Raw genomic sequence first — 16,316 nt, 5'->3', positions numbered from 1 at the left:
CTTTTGTCCATGTTTGGACCAAGGCTGTAATGAGGTCGGTAGCCGAATGGTCCTGGCGGAACCCAAACTGGGCATCAGTGAGCAGGTTATTGGTGAGTAAGTGCCGCTTGTTAGAACTAGATGGGATTTTATGCACCAAAGTACTTTGTTGGCAAATACTTCCTATTTCAAGGTAACGAGTCAGAAGTTTGCTACTAAATAATGTATAAAAATATAGAAAATCTTTCCAATTGGAACATTTTTCCCTGGAGCACAAGTACAACAATTAAGAAGAAAAGCCAACTGTGTAATATTAACTAGCCTTACAGAAAGAAACATCAGAGAACAGACCCAAACTGCCTCATGGAAGGAAAAAAAGAGGAGTGTTTACAGGCTGCCAAAAGGAATAAAGCAGCTCAGGTTTTTGACAAGTAAAACTTCACTTTGCATTTGCAGTTTTATGAACTTAATATAATTTTTTTAATGTATTTTTTATAAATTCCCATGGACACTGCACGACACCTTCCATCACTTTGCTGATGATTCAGAGTAGACTGATGGGGCGGTAATTGGCCGGATTGGTGGACAGGACATACCTGGGCAGTTTTTCACGTTGTCGGATATATGCCAGTGTTGTAGCTGTACTGGAACAGTTTGGCTAGAGGCGCGGCAAGCTCTGGAGTGCAAGTTTTCAGCACGACAGCCGGGATGTTGTCGGGGCCCAAAACCTTTGCTGTATCCAGTGCACTCAGCTGTTTCTTGATATCACATGGAGTGAAGTCAGGAGGAGGCCGTTATGGATCATCCTTATCAATTTTGTGAATGAACTTTTCTAAGACACCATGGATGAGATACACATCTTCAACTGCCCTGCACCACTAGAACAGAGACATTTATTTTATGGTTTGGCTATCACTACCTTGTTCCTCTCCAGTCATCTTGACTCTGTATCCTACCTAAATATTATTAAAAATGTTGCGTATGGTGTGTTCTTCCTGCCCACAAACCTTGCATCCTGTGACATGAGTCACACTTCAACATTAAAAGTTCATATGTAAGCATTTATAATGGGGAGACCTTATCGAAACATGTAAACATTTTGCTGTCACAGTTTGTTGACCAACCACTCGAAATGCTTTTTGAAAAAAATTGTCCAGCATTTTTTTCTCAATAACTGAAATTTCTGTGTCCAAAATAAGGTTTTATGTAAAAAAAGTTAAAATTACATAATGTGCAATAACATGATACAATTCACCCACTGTGTTGTCTTTAGTGCCTTTTAATACCTTCATAAATGTTTTTACTGGAAGATTACAGCCTCTCCTAAAAACCTGGACTCAGACGTGATATTTTTGCCCAGAGCAGAAGACAGCTCCTGCAGTCTGAGCATGTGCAGTGTCCATGGGAATTTATAAAAATTGCATTAAAAAATTATAAAGTTCATAAAACTGCAAATGCAAAGTGAAGTTTTACTTGTCAAAAACCTGAGCTACTTTATTCCTTTTGGCAGCTTGTAAACACTCCTTTTTTTCCTTCCATGAGGCAGTTTGGGTCTGTTCTCTGATGTTTCTTTCTGTAAGGCTAGTTAATATTACACAGTTGGCTTTTCTTCTTAATTGTTGTACTTGTGCTCCAGGGAAAAATGTTCTAATTGGAAAGATTTTCTATATTTTTATACTTTATTTAGTAGCAAACTTCTGACTCGTTACCTTGAAATAGGAAACATTTGCCAACAAAGTACTTTGGTACATAACATCCCATCTAGAATTTATGGGTATACAAGTACAACAGTCAAAGAGAAAAGTTTCCTCAGCATTAACTCACCTGTTCAGGAAAGATATGACACATCTGGAAGAAGTACCAAATGATTCAAAGGACACAGAAAAAGCACCTGAAAAGAGAGAACCATAAATTGAGCAAAACATTCAATGTGCAACACCCAATAGGCACACAAACAAATAAAAGATGGAATGTTTTGTGTGTAAGTTTTTTTTACAGTCAAGTTTCTGTCTACATTAATTAAATCACAGTATTAGCTACCAATGTAACTCTTAATAAAGTTCTTACAATTTCTGGAGATTTTTTTATGATTGTCAAGGTAGAGAATGTTAGTTATGGTGGAATTAAACATTAGCCAGAAATTTCACCAGAGCTGGTCCTGCTTCGCTGCCATAACTTCATCGGAAGTTCGGGAGAAACCCCGTTTACCGGATGTTACAGCGGCGGAGTGGGAGCATTTCTGAGGAAATTCCCAGTCATTATTTTCACCTTTGACATTCTAATATAAAAGAAAGAAAAAAAGACTTGCATTTATAGAGCGCATTTCTCGACCACCGGACATCCCAACACAATTTACAGCCAATTAAGTACTTTTTTTAAAAAGTGTAATCACTGTTGTAATGTAGGAAACGCGACAGTCAATTTGCACACAAACTCCCACAAACAGCAATGTGATAATGTCCAAATAGTCTGTTTTAGTGATGTTGTTTGAGGGATAAATATTGGCCAGGAAACCAGGGATAACTCCCCTGCTTTTCTTCGAAATAATGCCATGGACCTTTTACGTCCACCTGAGGGAGCAGACGGGGCCTCGGTTTAACGTCTCATCTGAAAGACAGCACCTCTGACAGTGCAGCACTCCTGCAGTACTGCACTGGCGTGTCAGCCTAGATTTTTGTGTCACAGCTGACACACAAGTCAAAAACAGTCAGGTGAACAACTAGTTTGATGCAGAATAAAGCTTCTTCCGTTGTGAACCTAGCAAACATTACTTCAACTGCAACCTCAATCTCAACAGAACACCTTCAAGTGCCAGTGATGCTAAGACCATTTGTCGAATCCCACTCAACTTGGCAGTGATTGTCAATTCATAACTAGCCAAGGATTCAATCTGGTTACCTCCCTGATCTGTATGGTTTAGTATCACTGCATAGTGCATTTACCCAATGAGCTATGAGGGGAGACATTGGAATAAACAGTTTTTAGACCATGTGTTTTTGAATAGAGAAACAAAATAATAAGCAGAAACAAAAATTGTTTTTAAAAGCTACAGTGACATTGAGTAGATGGGGTCGATTTTCCTGGAGCCGTCAGGCGGGGTTTCAGGCGTGTGGGGGGGGGGGGGAAATCCCGATTTCGGGGGTCCCGACACCATCCCACCCAAAACCCGCCTCCACGTAAGTTTCAGGGGAGGCGGGTACCCGCCCCGCACTGGGACCCGCCGACCTGAGGCGGGAAGGGATTAGTGCCAATTAACTGCCTGTTAACAGGTAGTTAACAGGCAGTTTTTAGCCTAATCCCTATTTTGAGGGGTGTCGTGTGGGATTCCCAACGGCTCCAAACCACGCCAGGTTAGAGCAGGCAGGCCATCGGGTTGAAGGACTTGGAGGGGTCGTGATGTCGGTGTTCAGGTGAGTGATGGGTGCATGAGTGCAAAGGTAAGTGTGTTTGGTGTGTCTAAAGTGTGTAAAGAAGTTTAAATTACCTGTACTTACCTTAACAGCCTTTCCTCCTCTAGATTTCGGGAGTCCATCACTCAGCCGGCACTGAAAGCAAAATGGCTGCGAGCTGTCAAAAGTGACAGCCTTCAGCTTCCATTGCCGGTGAGACTTCTAACTGAGTCTGTGTAGAAGGACTCAGGTTAGAAGTCAGACTGTCAGTGTTTGACAGCTTCAAACAGCTGTGAAACATTGATATTTCATCTGTCAACACCTCTTGACAGATGAAATTTCAGTCTGTGACATCACCTGTTGCCGGGTGGCCCTTAATCGGCCTGCTGAGCCCGCTGGGCGGGTTTAACAAGGTCAATCAAGGGAAAATCGCGTGGATTGGTCGAACGTCGATGTAGGCGGGACTAAAACCCGAAAGTTGTAATCCCGCCTCCTTCCCGACAGCTTTATGAAAATCTACCCCAATATCTCAGTCTGATAGTGCAAACTATGCCATCAATTTTTATTATTACAATTGAAAAGAAAAAAGGAACCATTTGTTATTGTCAGGATTGAACAAGGGAGAATAATTGGTCCATGCAGCTTTCTCTCAACTTGCATTTGATCTTGTTACAATTGTTTTACATGTGGCTGTGTATGCCTGTGTTTGTATATATACACAAGTAACGTATTGGGGGTGAAGTTCTCTGTTTAACAAAAAACGCCTGCATTTCTCTGCAAGTAATAACCCACAAATGAAACTTGGCATTTTCAGAAATCACAATTTTTATGGTCTTGTGTTTTGTTTAGGGGCCAGTAGTTGAGGCGAAAAACAAACTTTATCCCCTTTTTGTTGGAAGAGGAATCTTACCCCCATTATGTGTATAATATAAATTCCTTAGTGTTGATCAGACACTGACTTGTTTTTTTTCTCCAAAGCTCGATGTTCTATGCAATGGGGAAATTATGGGGAAGGATCATACCATGGAATTCATATATATGACTAGATGGAGACTCAGAGCTGAAAATGTAAGTATGTATAAATAGATTTCTGATATTTAAATTATGAATAAATTCTTATATTTCAAAGTTAGTTTTTCAGCATTGACTACAGGGAAAAATAGAGGTTGCCTCTCACATCAGCAATGTGTATTAGTGACAAAGATTGAATGTGGCTTGAGGTCATGGCCATTTATAGGGATATGTATCATGAACCATTGTCCCCAGTACCTTTTTGCAGCATTTTAAACTTTTCTGAGGGATATCCAAGTATGAACAATTGTGCACAGGAAAGTATCAGATCCATGTCACCTCACCAAGTTTTCTATTGGTAGGTGCGTGTTTTTAAAAGAATAGGACCCGCACAATTTTGTGATGTTTTTAACAGTAATATGACACAACTGTCTTATAACCGGCATTGTTATTACTAGTCATAGGTATTACAGATACCAATCATGCACAATAAGATTGAAATGATGAAAACCCAAACCTTGTCTCTAAAGTGTATTTGTCGTCTTGATTGAAATCTCTCTCAAACCCTGAGGCCTGGAGAAGGAGGGACAATGGGATGGGGAGGCCTACCACCGGATCTCCACCCCTAAAGACAGCACTAGAAATCTTCCTCACCACCCTCAAGTAAGACCCTTGATTGCCGACCACATGTAAATGACAGCAGGGGCCAGGCCAGGCTGGGCCGGGCCTGGCCCGGGGGAACCAGCTGATTACCCTGCTTTCCCATAGCAGCATCTCTGAAGCCAGGTTACACCTGTACAGTGGTGGTAGTATTTGCTGGGACAGCAGTAAGAAGATTGTTGATGACCATAATGGAAGAAAAGGGCCTGGTAGTGGCCATCTCTCTCTCTCTTCTGCCTTGTGGACTCATTCAAAGGAATCGTAGGATTATTCCGAGCCTTCTTACTAAAACTCTTCAGAGTGTTTCTGCTCTCTACCCCGCCTCTGCCCTAACTCTGACTCCTCCTTCTGGTGCTGCAATGCCACTGCGTTTTACTGCCTTATAGTTGCAGACACCCTTTTTGTGGTGGTGATCGCGCCAGGAGCCCACCCTGCATAATTAATTAAGCCGACCCAAGAAAATGGGTCTGATTCACAGTGGAATCAAGACAGCTGCGGAAGTCCCGCCCTGACCCACCTCTGGCAACAAAACGTCCTGGAGGGAAATCCAACCCAAGGTCTCTAAATTTCTTGCTAATGTACAAGTATACGTTCAAGATTTACTATGTAGACCAGCACATTTATTGCACCCACAAGTGTCTTCAGTGTAAACACTTCTCACAAGTATTTTAAGCTTGTTGGTGTGTTTTCTCTTTTGCTGATCTTAGCTGAAGGTACACTTATTTCTTTTAAACCCTGAGCAACTGAAGCATTAAATATGGACCTGAACCATGGGTTGTTCCCTCTACAAGGTCCTTCTGAAATTGCCAGAATAAGTACTGCTTACATTTATTTTCCATGCAAAAATAGCTTCATATTAATAAAAAGAAAAACAGAACTGAAAATGCCAGAAGACTGAAACAAAAACAGAAAATGCTGAAAATATGCAACATCTGCGGAGAGAACACACAGGTTAATATTTTGGATGTAAATCTGCATTAGTAAGATTAGTGCCATCTGAAACGTTTATCTGTCTTATCTTCACAGATGCTGATTGATCTATTGTGTATTTCTAGCATTCTCTGTTTTAATTTCATTCAAGTTTTCCCATTTTGTATTTAATGCTACAGAAGAGGAAATGACCTGTCCTGGTTGTATCTGGTGCCTGTGTGTGAGATCAGTGCTGAGAGTAGGGCATTGCTATTACTGCTGGCACCTGTGAGTGTGATCAGTGTTACAGTAAAGTTAGGAGGCACAGTAAGTTGTGTGGATGGGAGCAGGAAGTTACAAGATAACATAGACTAAGTGAGTGGACAAAACTATGGCAGATGGAGTTCAATGTGGGAAAGTGCGAGGTCATCCACTTTCGATCTAAGAAAGACAAATAAAAATATTATCTTCGTAGTGACAGACTAGGAGCTATGGAGGAGCAAAGGAATTTAGGTGTCCATGTACACAAATCACCAAAAGTTAGTGCACAGGTACAAAAAATAATCAAAATGGCTAATAGAATGTTGGCCTTTATCTTAAGGAGGTTGGAATTCAAGAATGAGGAAGTGATGCTTCAGTTGTACAGAGTTTGGTCAGACAAGATCTGGAGTATTGCGTTGAGTTCTCGTCACCGTAACTCGAAGGATATATTGACCTTGGAGAGGGTACAGCGCAGATTCACCAGAATTATATCAGGGCTTAAAGGGTTAATTTATGAGCACAAGTTGCATAGACTTGGCTTGTATTCCCATGAGTTTACCAGGCTGTGCTTTTGGTCATTTCAGTCGCAGCAACTTTTTAAGTGCCCCAATCTGCCTCGATTTCCCTCCCTCACTGAAATCCCACCTTGCATATTAAATGAGGTCCCCCCCCCCAAGCATAATGTAGCCAAATGCTGGTAGGAGCACGTGGGCGGGCGAAAGTCCTACCCTACCATTTTACTGATGATCTTAGGCCATATTGTTTATGACTTGGAGTGCAATTTGCTTTTGTGCCCAACAATTTACACAGCTTCCTCTTAATTAAGAGGGTTTTTAGTGTTTCCTAAATAGATTTCTTAAGAGATGTAAACTTTTAAATTGTATTATAATGAGTGCTTTTTGAGCATTACTAGATCCTGATCTTGGCTCCTATCTCTCATTCCTGTAGAAGTCACAGTGGGTAGCCTAATTTAGCACATGGGCTTCCACCCAGCAAATAGCAATGTGATGAGTTAATAGTTACTATATTCAGCAAGTGCCCACATTAAAGTTACAGTACAGTAATTTAGTTGAATGGTTACATTGAACAAGTATGGGAATCCTTCAAATTGCTATTTACTGATATTTTGGCAGGGCTACTCCTCTACATTTCTGTCCTTTGGAAACAATATGAAACTACGAGATGCTGTACTTGGTTGTAAATTAATCTTCCTCATCTGTCTTAAAATGTCTGCAACCTTTGACATGGTTGAATGCACCATTCTCCTTCAATGCCTCTCCTCCGTTGTCCAGCTGGGTGGGACTGCCCTCGGCTGGTTCCATTCCTATCTATTCAGTCGTAGCCAGATAATCACCTGCAATGGCTTCTCTTCCTGCTCCTGCACCATTACCTCTGGAGTCCTCCAAAGATCTATCCTTGGCCCCCCTCCTATTTCTCATCTACATGCTACCCCTTGACAACATCGTCCAAAAACACCACGTCAGGTTCCACATGTACACGGACGACACCCAGTTCTACCTCACCACCACCTCTCTCGACCCCTCCACTGTCTACGATTTGACACACTGTTTGTCCGACATCCAATACTGGATGAGCAGAAATTTCCTCCAACTAAATATTGGGAAGACTGTAGCTATTGTCTTCGGTCCCCACCACTAACTCCATTCCCTAGCCACCAACTCCATCCCTCTCCCTGGCCACCGTCTGGGGCTGAACCAGACTGTTCGCAAACTTGGCGTCCTATTTGACCCTAAGCTGAGCATCCGACCCCATATCCTCTCTATCACCAAGACCGCCTACCTCCACCTCCATAACATCACCCATCTCCACCCCTGCCTCAGCTCATCTGCTGCTGAAACCCTCATCCATGCCTTTGTTACCTCTAGACTCGTCTATTCCAATGCTATGAAATCACACAACACCAGGTTATAGTCCAACAGCTTTATTTGAAATCACAAGCTTTCGGAGCACTGCTCCTTCTTCAGGTGAAGTGGAGAAATGCATAAAGACACAGCTTATATAGTCAGAGAATCATGTCAGATGTTTACAGGTAACCTTTCCAACTGCCATTTATCGCACCTCGGCAGAGAGATAATCACAGCAGTCAAAGGTGTGAATGGTGTCCAAACAGGGCAGTCAGGGAAACATTACATCAAAGAACAATGAGGTGGGGTCACAAGGGGTCAAATATTGCAGATGCTGGGGTCTGTATGAAAAACAAAAAAACAGACAAAAAACTTTTTTTTTTGGCTGGAAATCACAGCAGGTCCAGCCGCATCTGTGTAGAGAGAACAAGCCAATGTCGACTCGAGTCTGGATGACCCTGCATCAGGTGGGGTTACATGTAGCGTGACATGAACCCAAGATCTCGGTTAAGGCCGTCCTCATGGGTGCGGAACTTGGCTATCAGTTTCTGCTCGACGATTTTGCGTTGTCGTGTGTCTCGAAGGCCACCTTGGAGAATGCTTACCCGAAGATCGGAGGCTGAATGTCCTTGACTGCTGAAGTGTTCCCCGACTGGGAGGGAACACTCCTGCCTGGTGATTGTTGCGCGGTGTCCGTTCATCCGTTGTCGCAGTGTCTGCATGGTCTCGCCGATGTACCATGCTCCGGGGCATCCTTTCCTGCAACGTATGAGGTAGACAACGTTGGCCGAGTCACATGAGTATGTACCATGTACCTGGTGGGTGGTGTCCTCACGTGTGATGATGGTATCTGTGTTGATGATCTGGCATGTCTTGCAGAGGTTGCTGTGGCAGGGTTGTGTGGTGTCGTGGTCGCTGTTCTCCTGGAAGCTGGGTAATTTGCTGCGAACGATGGTCTGTTTGAGGTTAGGCGGCTGTTTGAAAGCGAGTAGTGGAGGCGTGGGGATGGCCTTAGCGAGGTGTTCGTCGTCATCGATGACATGTTGAAGGCTGCGAAGAACATGGCGTAGTTTCTCCGCTCCGGGGAAGTACTGGACGACGAAGGGTACTCTGTTGGTTGTGTCCCGTGTTTGTCTTCTGAGGAGGTCTATGCGATTTTTCGCTGTGGCCCGTCGGAACTGTCGATCGACGAGTCGAGCGTCATATCCCGTTCTTACAAGGGCGTCTTTCAGTGTCTGTAGGTGTCCATCGCGTTCCTCCTCGTCTGAGCAGATCCTGTGTATTCGCAGGGCTTGTCCATAGGGGATGGCTTCTTTAACGTGGTTAGGGTGGAAGCTGGAGAAGTGAAGCATCGTGAGGTTGTCCGTGGGCTTGCGGTAGAGTGAAGTGCTGAGGTGTCCGTCTTTGATGGAGATTCGTGTGTCCAGGAATGAGACTGATTCTGAGGAGTAGTCCATGGTGAGTTTGATGGTGGGATGGAACTTGTTGATGTTAGGAAAGGTTACCTGTAAACATCTGACATGATTCTCTGACTATATAAGCTGTGTCTTTATGCATTTCTCCACTTCACCTGAAGAAGGAGCAGCGCTCCGAAAGCTTGTGATTTCAAATAAAGCTGTTGGACTATAACCTGGTGTTGTGTGATTTCTTACATTTGTCCACCCCAGTCCAACTCCGGCATCTCCACACCATGGCTACTATCGACACCACAAACTGCCGGCTCAAAGTGGAGAGGATCTCCAAGAAGATCGCGCATATCGACACAGACATCAAGTTTCTACAGAGATGCAAGAAAGCAGACAAGATCCCGAAAGGACTACAGATCACTAACCCACTCAAGTCGACCTACAACACAGACTACGCTGAGAGACTCTGCCGTCGTACCTCTCGCACACTCCTCAACCATCTCGTACACCAGCTCTACAGCAGACGCCGCAACCTCGAAACCAAGATGGAGTCCATGTTCTCAGCCTGTGCTCAGGACGCAGCAGACCAGCTACGAGACACCGCCAAACAAACAAGGCAACGGAACTACGCTACCTACATGCACACCAAGAACAGGAAGCTTGAGAAACTTGGCATCACCAGCAGCAGCAACCAAGCCTCCCCCGGTACCACGGTTGAAACCACAGGGAAATCCATCGTCAACCTGTCCGACCACACCCTTCAACCAGACGAAATTGAAGTTCTCAGCCGAGGTCTCAATTTCTGCCCCACCACCAAAATGGACCCCATCGGTCTCGCGGCAGACACAGAGGAATTCATCAGGAGAATGAGGCTCCGGGAATTCTTCCACAAATCCCAAGATGTCAGCAGCGAACCCAATGAGACAATCAATGATCCGGAACAGCAGACAGAGGGATCCGCAGTGCAGCGACCGAAGAAGAAAGAGTCAAATTGGACCCCTCCGGAGGGTCGCTGCCCTAAGCTTGACATGTATGCTCAAGCTGTCAGGAGATGCACCAATGCCAGATTCATCAGCCGCACTCACAAGGCAGTCCAGAATGTCACCCGAGCACAACGCAACGCCATCCACGCTCTCAAGACCAACCGCAACATCGTCATCAAACCAGCAGACAAAGGAGGTGCCATCGTCATACAGAACAGAACGGACTATTGCAAAGAAGTATACCGACAACTGGACAACCAGGAACACTACAGACAGTTACCCGCAGATCCGACCAAAGAACACACCCGCCAACTCAACAGACTGATCAAAACCTTCGATCCAGACCTTCAAAGCATCCTACATGCTCTCATCCCACATAATCCCCGCGTGGGTGACTTCTACTGCCTCCCAAAGATACACAAAGCCAACACACCTGGACGTCCTATCGCATCAGGCAACGGAACCCTGTGTGAGAACCTCTCTGGATATGTCGAGGGCATCCTGAAACCCATCGTACAGGGAACCCCCAGCTTCTGTCGCGACACTACAGACTTCTTACAGAGGCTCAGCACCCACGGACCAGTTGAACCAGGAACACTCCTCGCCACGATGGACGTCTCGGCACTCTACACCAGTATCCCCCACGATGACGGCATCGCTGCGACAGCCTCAGTACTCAACACCAACAACAGCCAATCTCCAGATGCCATCCTACAACTCATCCGCTTCATCCTTGACCACAATGTCTTCACCTTCGACAACCAGTTCTTTACCCAAACACACGGAACAGCCATGGGGACCAAATTCGCACCCCAATACGCAAACATCTTCATGCACAAGTTCGAGCAAGACTTCTTCGCTGCACAGGATCTCCAACCAACGCTATACACCAGATACATCGACGACATTTTCTTCCTATGGACCCACGGCGAAGAATCACTGAAAAGACTACACGATAACATCAACAAGTTCCATCCCACCATCAAACTCACCATGGACTACTCCTCAGAATCAGTCTCATTCCTGGACACACGAATCTCCATCAAAGACGGACACCTCAGCACTTCACTCTACCGCAAGCCCACGGACAACCTCACGATGCTTCACTTCTCCAGCTTCCACCCTAACCACGTTAAAGAAGCCATCCCCTATGGACAAGCCCTGCGAATACACAGGATCTGCTCAGACGAGGAGGAACACGATGGACACCTACAGACACTGAAAGACGCCCTTGTAAGAACGGGATATGACGCTCGACTCGTCGATCGACAGTTCCGACGGGCCACAGCGAAAAATCGCATAGACCTCCTCAGAAGACAAACACGGGACACAACCAACAGAGTACCCTTCGTCGTCCAGTACTTCCCCGGAGCGGAGAAACTACGCCATGTTCTTCGCAGCCTTCAACATGTCATCGATGACGACGAACACCTCGCTAAGGCCATCCCCACGCCTCCACTACTCGCTTTCAAACAGCCGCCTAACCTCAAACGGACCATCGTTCGCAGCAAATTACCCAGCTTCCAGGAGAACAGCGACCACGACACCACACAACCCTGCCACAGCAACCTCTGCAAGACATGCCAGATCATCAACACAGATACCATCATCACACGTGAGGACACCACCCACCAGGTACATGGTACATACTCATGTGACTCGGCCAACGTTGTCTACCTCATACGTTGCAGGAAAGGATGCCCCGGAGCATGGTACATCGGCGAGACCATGCAGACACTGCGACAACGGATGAACGGACACCGCGCAACAATCACCAGGCAGGAGTGTTCCCTCCCAGTCGGGGAACACTTCAGCAGTCAAGGACATTCAGCCTCCGATCTTCAGGTAAGCATTCTCCAAGGTGGCCTTCGAGACACACGACAACGCAAAATCGTCGAGCAGAAACTGATAGCCAAGTTCCGCACCCATGAGGACAGCCTTAACCGAGATCTTGGGTTCATGTCACGCTACATGTAACCCCACCTGATGCAGGGTCATCCAGACTCGAGTCGACATTGGCTTGTTCTCTCTACACAGATGCGGCTGGACCTGCTGTGATTTCCAGCCAAAAAAAAATGTTTTTTGTCTGTTTTTTTGTTTTTCATACAGACCCCAGCATCTGCAATATTTGACCCCTTGTGACCCCACCTCATTGTTCTTTGATGTAATGTTTCCCTGACTGACCTGTTTGGACACCATTCACACCTTTGACTGCTGTGATTATCTCTCTGCCGAGGTGCGATAAATGGCAGTTGGAAAGGTTACCTGTAAACATCTGACATGATTCTCTGACTATATAAGCTGTGTCTTTATGCATTTCTCCACTTCACCTGAAGAAGGAGCAGCGCTCCGAAAGCTTGTGATTTCAAATAAAGCTGTTGGACTATAACCTGGTGTTGTGTGATTTCTTACATTTGTCCACCCCAGTCCAACTCCGGCATCTCCACACCAATGCTATGAGTTGAGGCATATGGAGTGGCAATTCAACATTGGTAATTTTGTTACTTCCTTGGTTTCAGGATTTTTTTACGCTTGCCTGCTCCTTTAAGTTGCTGTAGCCTGGAGGTGATTAAAACATGGATGAGACTTTTAGCACCTGGAACACACTTTGGCTGTGGTCTGTACATAACCTATAATACACTGCAGCAATTTATGTTGCTATGATCTGGAATGCACTACCTGAAAGGGTGGTGGAAGCAGATTCAATAGTAACTTTCAAAAGGGAATAACATATATACAGTACTTGAAAATAAATAAATTCTCATGGCTATGGGGTAAAAGCATGGGTGTGGGACTGATTGGACATTGGACAAAGGTGGAACAGGCACAATGGGCTGAATGGTCTCCTTCTATGCTGTAAGATTCTATGAAGTTACACACCATCCTTATTTGGACATATATTGTCATTCCTTCATAATCACTGGGTTAGTATTTTGTAATTCCCTACTTTAGACCATTGTAGGAGCACCATCAGCACAGGGATTGCCATGGTTCAAGGAGAATGCCCGCCAATATCTTCTCAGGACACCTAGGGATGGGCAGTATACGTCAGTGTTGCCTACATTCTGAGAACAGTTTTTTTTTTTAAAAAGGTAGGGATGGAGACAGGTAATGTTACAGAGACAGGTGTTCATGGTGATGGATAGGATGTGATACTTGAAGCTCACCTCAGAATGAAACAGTACACTGAGGAGGCTCACCATCGAGTCCATATATAATGAAAGAAATCACCTTGAGTTACATATAGAAATGCATATAGAGACAAAAGGAAGAATATCTTCCTGGCCAAAATGAAAGCACAGACAGCTTTAATAACAAGTTACACTTATATAGCACATTCAATATAATGAAACACCCTAAAGCATTTCACAAGTGGATGGGAGAATTCAGACAGTTAGGCAGAAATTGGGAGAAAAAGTGACCAAAGGCAATATAGATGAGGTAGATTTTGATACGGTGAGGAGAGATGTGGTAAAGGGGAAGGGATTAAGAAGGGAATCCTGGAAAGCTGATCATTAATGGCTAAAGTTCTATGGTGGAGTTGACAGAGGGGCTTGCAGAATAGTCCAGACTCAGAAAAGTGGAGGATGCACATCTTTCTTCAGCATTAAGAATGGGAATAAAGTGGTAATGCAAATCATTCTTCAGCATGTTGTGGCACCTAAAACAAATGCAATCTCAGGTTTCAAGATGATGAGCATAAGCTGCAAATGGTTTGTGATATCATCTGGATCCCGACTCAATTGAATTACTACCTTGTAATTCACTGAGAAGCATATAGGGATATGTGCAAGATATGTCGTATCTGAATTAGTGGGGTAAAATGACATTGCATCAGGAGATTACACCAATTAGCTAGGTTGCAGAAGGTGGTAATATTATACGTCTGATGTGCAGTGAAAATGCCACTTAGCTAGACTTTACTTGTAGTGTAATACCTTGAGTTTATTCAAGGTAGTGTAGTGGTTATAGTACTGGACTAAGAACCTGGAGGTTGCGAGTTCAAGTCCCGCCATAGCAAGTTGTGAAATGAAATTCAATAAGTCTGGTGATCTGTGGACTAGCACCCATGAAATGACCATGAAAGCTACATGTTAGAGGACATCTGTTTTAGCCACCTGTGCTTCACAAGACAGCTTGTCACAGAATTGTACCAGTTACTGCACGGTGACCTGCAGACAGCATGGGGGAAAAATTCAGTTGTTTGCGCCTCCCGTTAGCGCCTTAAGAGGGTGCTAATGGGGCGCAAAGCAACTAGCACCCAGGCGCGGCGATGTTTGCGCCGCTCACAAAATTAACTAGACATTTTGCGGCGGCGCTAAACACTACTGCCACGATCTCCTGCGCCGGCAGATCGTGACGTCAGTCGAGTGCGCAATGCCCCGGTAGTGCCCCAGACCGGATATTGAGTGGCGCCCCCTGCCTTACCGCCTGCCGCTAGCAACGACAGGTTGAGGGGAGCGTTTTGCAGTCAGGAAGGGACTGAGGGAGCGCTATTTAAAGGCAACCACTTCCTACCTTTTTTTGTTGGTGACATTTTTGAACCACGCATTCTGAGAGAGAGAGAGAGAGAGAGACTTCTGGAGAGATTCAATGCTGTGTGAAGGAGTTTTGGGTACTGAGCAGCACTTTGCAGGTTCATTTTGATTTGCCCTTCCTTGTATCTATTTAGAAGGGACTGTGGGGGCTGCACTCTGAGCTCTTTCCCTGGGTCTCTCCATTGTTCTTTCTAGCAGATTTGATGTACAGGTCTCTCCAGGCCAAGATTCAAGGCTGCAATGAACAGGATGTGGATGGAGTGCAAAATCAACCCTCCCCTTTAAGATAAAAACAGAAAATGTTGGAGAAACTCAGCAGGTCAAGCAGCATCTGTGAAGAGAGAAACAAGAGTTAACGTTTCAGGTCGATGACCTTTTGTCAGAACTCCCCTTTAAGAACTGGCCGGAGCCAGTGTGTCTGTGTTCCATTGCTGACTGACATCACATGAGCATTGCCAGCGCTCTGAGGTAGCGCCTCGCTCCTTGGCCTTTGCGCCTTAAGACAGGTGTGAAGCATCTGATTTAGCACTCCAATCACCTCCAGGGGCCACCTGTGTGGAGTTTGCACATTCTCCCCGTGTTTGCGTGGGTTTCCTCCCACAGTCCAAAGATGTGCGGGTTAGGTTGATTGGCCATGATAAAAATTGACCCTTAGTGTTAGGGGGGATTAAATACGTGGGGTTACGGGGTTACAGGGATAGGGCTTGGGTGGGATGGCTGTCGGTGTAGGGACCGGGTGCTAGGGTTTGGATGATCAGCCATGATCTCGTTGAATGGCGGAGCAGGCTCGAAGGGCCGAATGGCCTACTCCTGCTCCTATCTTCTATGTTTCTATGTAAAAGCCAAGTTTGCCGTCGGAGGCGATAATTAGCGCCAGGCGCTAAACTTTGCGCACATCCGCTAATGGCGCCCCAAACGGGGCGATACTGAATTCCCCCCCCCCCCCCCCCCCACCCCCAATGTCTTTTACCATAGAAGCGAAGGTTAACACAGCATGAAGCTATCAAGCTACTGGATCCTTTCAAATTAACTTCTGGACACATCTGCCACATCAGGCAGTTGGTAGTGCACATATGATGTATCAAACAAGTGGCAAAAACTATGGCAGGGAATTTCCTCAGAGTTGCTTCCACTCCGTGTGTAAACGGGTTTTCCGCTGCATTTCTGGCACGGTTATGGCAGCAACTCAAGGAAATTCCTGGCCAATGTGTACAAGGTGAAACATTTTTATCGTTTCCCGATTGAAAAAGAAGTATCAACTAGACAGGGTAGCAGGGTTCCCTTCAAGAAGCCTGCTTGAACGGTCTAGAACTTG

The 16,316-nt window shown here is 45.2% G+C and overlaps 1 protein-coding gene across 1 annotated transcript in view; it reads left to right on the top strand.

The window, feature by feature from the left end:
• pcgf5b (polycomb group ring finger 5b) overlaps window positions 1–16,316 on the top strand; it is a 67,155-nt gene that overhangs the window by 30,856 nt on the left and 19,983 nt on the right. The window contains exon 7 of the mRNA XM_085996138.1: window positions 4,347–4,436. Coding sequence (XP_085852264.1) covers window positions 4,347–4,436 — 90 coding nt within the window. The remainder of the gene's footprint in view (window positions 1–4,346; window positions 4,437–16,316) is intronic.

Source organism: Somniosus microcephalus, chromosome 8 (genome assembly GCF_052327205.1).
Source record: "Somniosus microcephalus isolate GS21.2 chromosome 8, FLI_Smic_1.0, whole genome shotgun sequence".
Taxonomy (NCBI): domain Eukaryota; kingdom Metazoa; phylum Chordata; class Chondrichthyes; order Squaliformes; family Somniosidae; genus Somniosus; species Somniosus microcephalus.
This window is presented reverse-complemented; position numbering and strand designations above follow the sequence as displayed.